The following is a 3,706-nucleotide window of genomic DNA, read 5'->3' on the forward strand; positions in this document are numbered from 1 at the left end:
CAATTAATCCCCTAGGATTGGTGAATCTGCTCGATTGTTAGATACTTGAGAACAATAAATCATGCCTAACAATAGTATTCAGATAAATAACAGTTTATTCAGTATGGTGCAAGTTATCACCAAAAGTTAAAAATATTACAAATAATTAATATACATACAGACAGTGGTAAAGTACAAAAACAAAACATATAGCATACATAACAATGTTTTAGTATACCAAAAAAAATCATTTCACTTCCTGTTTTTACACTAGGATTATGCAAGTACATAAAAAAGCTTTTATGTTTTGTTTTTTTCAGGTTTATTAAATAATAATCAAGCTGCCTAATCTAAACTTAATTTTTGCTGCAACAATTTGTGGACTGATCACATTATTCTAGATATAAAAAAAGAAAAACTTTTGTACAATAAAAATACCGAATGATCAGTTCTGTTGATTTGTTTTAAATGTTCTTGTAGATCACTTTTAATTTCTAAAGGGAATTCATTTCAGTTGACATTTTCTGACAACTCCAATAAAAAATATAAAAATTAATATAAACATTTACATGTATATGTAATATAATTTATTCAAAGAACAGAGTCAGAAGACCCAAAGAAATATTAACTAAATCCTTTGAAGTTCTTATCTTAAATCTGAAAGCAATCCATTTCATTTCTACACCCTATTCAAATACAGATACATGGATAGAACAGAAGCTGTAATGGTTTCAAAATACTACAGGTCAAACTACCCAAGTATATTATAGGAAATACTAACAATCTAAGTCATATTTTATCTATTATAGATAGATAGATATAACAACCTAAGTAGTATAAATATGTGTATTATGGCCAGAAATGCATAGTTTAACAATTTCTGCTGTAAATATCAGCTACATATTTTACTGTTAATGCAAAACAACTCATATCTATTATAACAACCTATAATGTGCAACATTCACATTAGCTTAAGTTTCTGTGCTGGTGCTGACGACCACGACCATAGCCTGGATGTGAGGAATACACACTACCTGCTGGTGAAACTCCTGAACTTACCCTCTGATAAGAGCCCCGGCCACGTCCATCCTGCCGTCTCATGTGGCTTCGCTCCCTATCCATTTCTACATCTTCCAAACGCTGAGTTAGGGCTAGCTTTTGCTGAATAGCCATCCGTAGAAGGGAATTGAGGGTCTTTTTCTCCTCCTCTGCAGCACCTAACTGTCTTTGAAGTTCCTCAACTTGAGTGACATACTCTTCACAGCGAGCAGCAAACATGGCTCGGAGAGATGCAAAGGTTGCAGCATCTTCCTTTAAGGCTTTGAGCTCATTTCTTAACTTAATCATAGTTTCACTCACTATTGATTTTTCTTTCTCATACTTGCTTTTTAAGTTAGCTAAGGCAACTTCTGCAGTCTGCTTGTTGGCCTTAAGTACAGTTCGAAGAGTTGCAATTTGTTCTCTCTTTGTTGAGAGCAAAGACTTTAGTTTAATGACCTGTTCCTGAAGTTCTTCCATCTCAACAGCCGTGGCATCTTCAGTGTTTGCTGAATGATGAACCTTCTGACGGCCCATCTCAATGGTTGTTTGGACTGATTGTTTGAGATGGCGAACTTGATCATGGATGGTTTCTAGCAATCGACCACAAACAGTTGGGTCAGCCTTGCCGATGTCTACTTTTCCATGCCCATCTTGAAAAAGCTTTGAGGACACATCAGTCTTTAGCTTTTCTCTTAGAAGATCCAATTTGCTGTACTTTTCAACATTATACTGTCCAGGTGAATCCTGGATTTCTGAAATTTCATCAATAAACTTATTAAATATTTTATATCCTATTAATTCATTTGCTTCCAAATCTATCTTCTTAAATATGTTATTCTAATTTTAAAAGTTTTTTTACCAGCTATATATTTGTTATGTTACTTTTAACAACACTCACTAGATATAACTGACTCTAAAAACTGAATGAAATCATTCATCCAATTTTTAGTCAGTTTTTTAGACTCAGTGTTGTAACCAGATAAAATAAATACAATTACTCTACATGAAGTGATATGTTAATTCTAACAGTAGTCAACAGTATAAAATAAACAAGTGGCAATTTGAGGCTTAAGACAATGTATGCGATATTCCTTAAATTACATTTTTCTCACTTTCCTATCATGTTTATTTATTTTTTATCTTGTTTATTTTCTTAAGAAATACTGGAGGCTTGACAACATTTGTTATCAAGACTTATAAAAAAACAAACAATTAAACTATTAAACATAAACAGTAGAATAATTAACTGGTTAAGACAATTCTTTTAAAACCAAGAAACTATATATTTTATAGCAATTTTGCAAGTGCATTAGGTATTTGATTTTCAAATCTGCATTTCTAAACTTTAGCAGTTTAAATATGTTTGTTTTTACTTAATTTTATTTTTTTACTGTTCTTTGAACTGTGTCTAACTATTAAACCCAGGAATCATCCAACAAACACATAGATCAAATTACAGTACTTAAATATGTTAACAAGAGCTTATCGCATACATACTTCAGAAAATGTTTTAGTTAATCTTTTTTTATATACATTTTCTTATTTAACCTAATACACTTCTAATGTTTATACATTTTGTAACTATTATAATTTAACTGGTTTTCTAACTAAGTTATACGTTCATTCAAATAATTCCCTTAACCCGATGACCACCGGCTACTAACTTTGAGTAGCCAATGCAATTCTGCTATATTTCATTCTAACAATAAAACTAGTGGATTAAACTGTTTGAAACTTCATAAGAACTTTCATAAATGCGTGTAGTTTAAGAAACATAAAGCCTGTTACTTTTGATAAATTTAGATTTTTTGCATTATGATCTTTAATATCTTGGAAGATTACATTAGGAAATGGTACTTATAAGAAATGATTACAATATTTATATTTGTTCCAGATCTGAACTTATTACTTTTTATGTTTTAGTACATTACTTTGAAATCCCCAAAAATTTATCCATTTTTAATTTTTTTTAATAATCACATACTCTCCTTATGGTTTCAAGTAAGATACAAAACCCAAAAATAATATTTGTAAATAAACCTAAACAATAAATGAATATTTTTATTTTTAACTAGGATTTCATGTTTATATATGTACATGAAAAACATTTTAATTTTGTTTTATAAATGTATTTCTACTTCAAAGTTTATGTTTTATCACAGCCATACTTTTGTTTACTGTGCCAAATAAATCGTGAGGTTAGCAGCGTGAACTTTATACATTTGCTGTAAATTATCATGCCTGTTGGTGGTCACTCCCTTTCAGTCCAGCGCTGATGCATTTCAACATTACTGTAGATATGATAGTAAGAAAGCTTTTCTGTACTTGAATATCATTTCTTTGAACTTTTAAACAAGTTTATTTCAACATATGTCCTTGTATGTCATTTCACTATACAGACAAAACTAATTGCCACTACTAGCGATTGCATGTAAGAGTTTACAGTATAGGTGGTTTGAATAACACTGCCTGACCCTAGTTACTTGATACATCCTGTTAGAAGAGATTACCAAATGATACAGACACAATAAATTACAAAGAAAATTACTTTACAGCTCTTAAAAGATTAGTCCTGGTCACATGCCTCCCATTATAGGCAAGATTTATGTTGGAAATCGAAACTTAAGCTCTTCAGTGTATTGAGACCCCAACTGTGAAAATGTCATAGCTTCCCTGTATTATTGAG

General features: G+C 30.9%; 1 protein-coding gene across 2 annotated transcripts in view; it reads right to left on the bottom strand.

Moving 5' to 3' along the window:
• Positions 1-882: 882 nt before the first annotated feature.
• Positions 883-3,706, bottom strand: part of LOC106463406 (protein bicaudal D-like) — a 38,313-nt gene continuing 35,489 nt past the window's right edge. For both annotated transcript variants that reach the window (XM_013923428.2, XM_022390888.1), the window contains exon 12: positions 883-1,772. In XM_013923428.2, coding sequence (XP_013778882.1) covers positions 946-1,772 — 827 coding nt within the window. In that variant the 3' untranslated portion in view covers positions 883-945. The remainder of the gene's footprint in view (positions 1,773-3,706) is intronic.

The sequence above is a fragment of the Limulus polyphemus genome, unplaced genomic scaffold, assembly GCF_000517525.1.
Source record: "Limulus polyphemus unplaced genomic scaffold, Limulus_polyphemus-2.1.2 Scaffold1398, whole genome shotgun sequence".
NCBI lineage: Eukaryota > Metazoa > Arthropoda > Merostomata > Xiphosura > Limulidae > Limulus > Limulus polyphemus.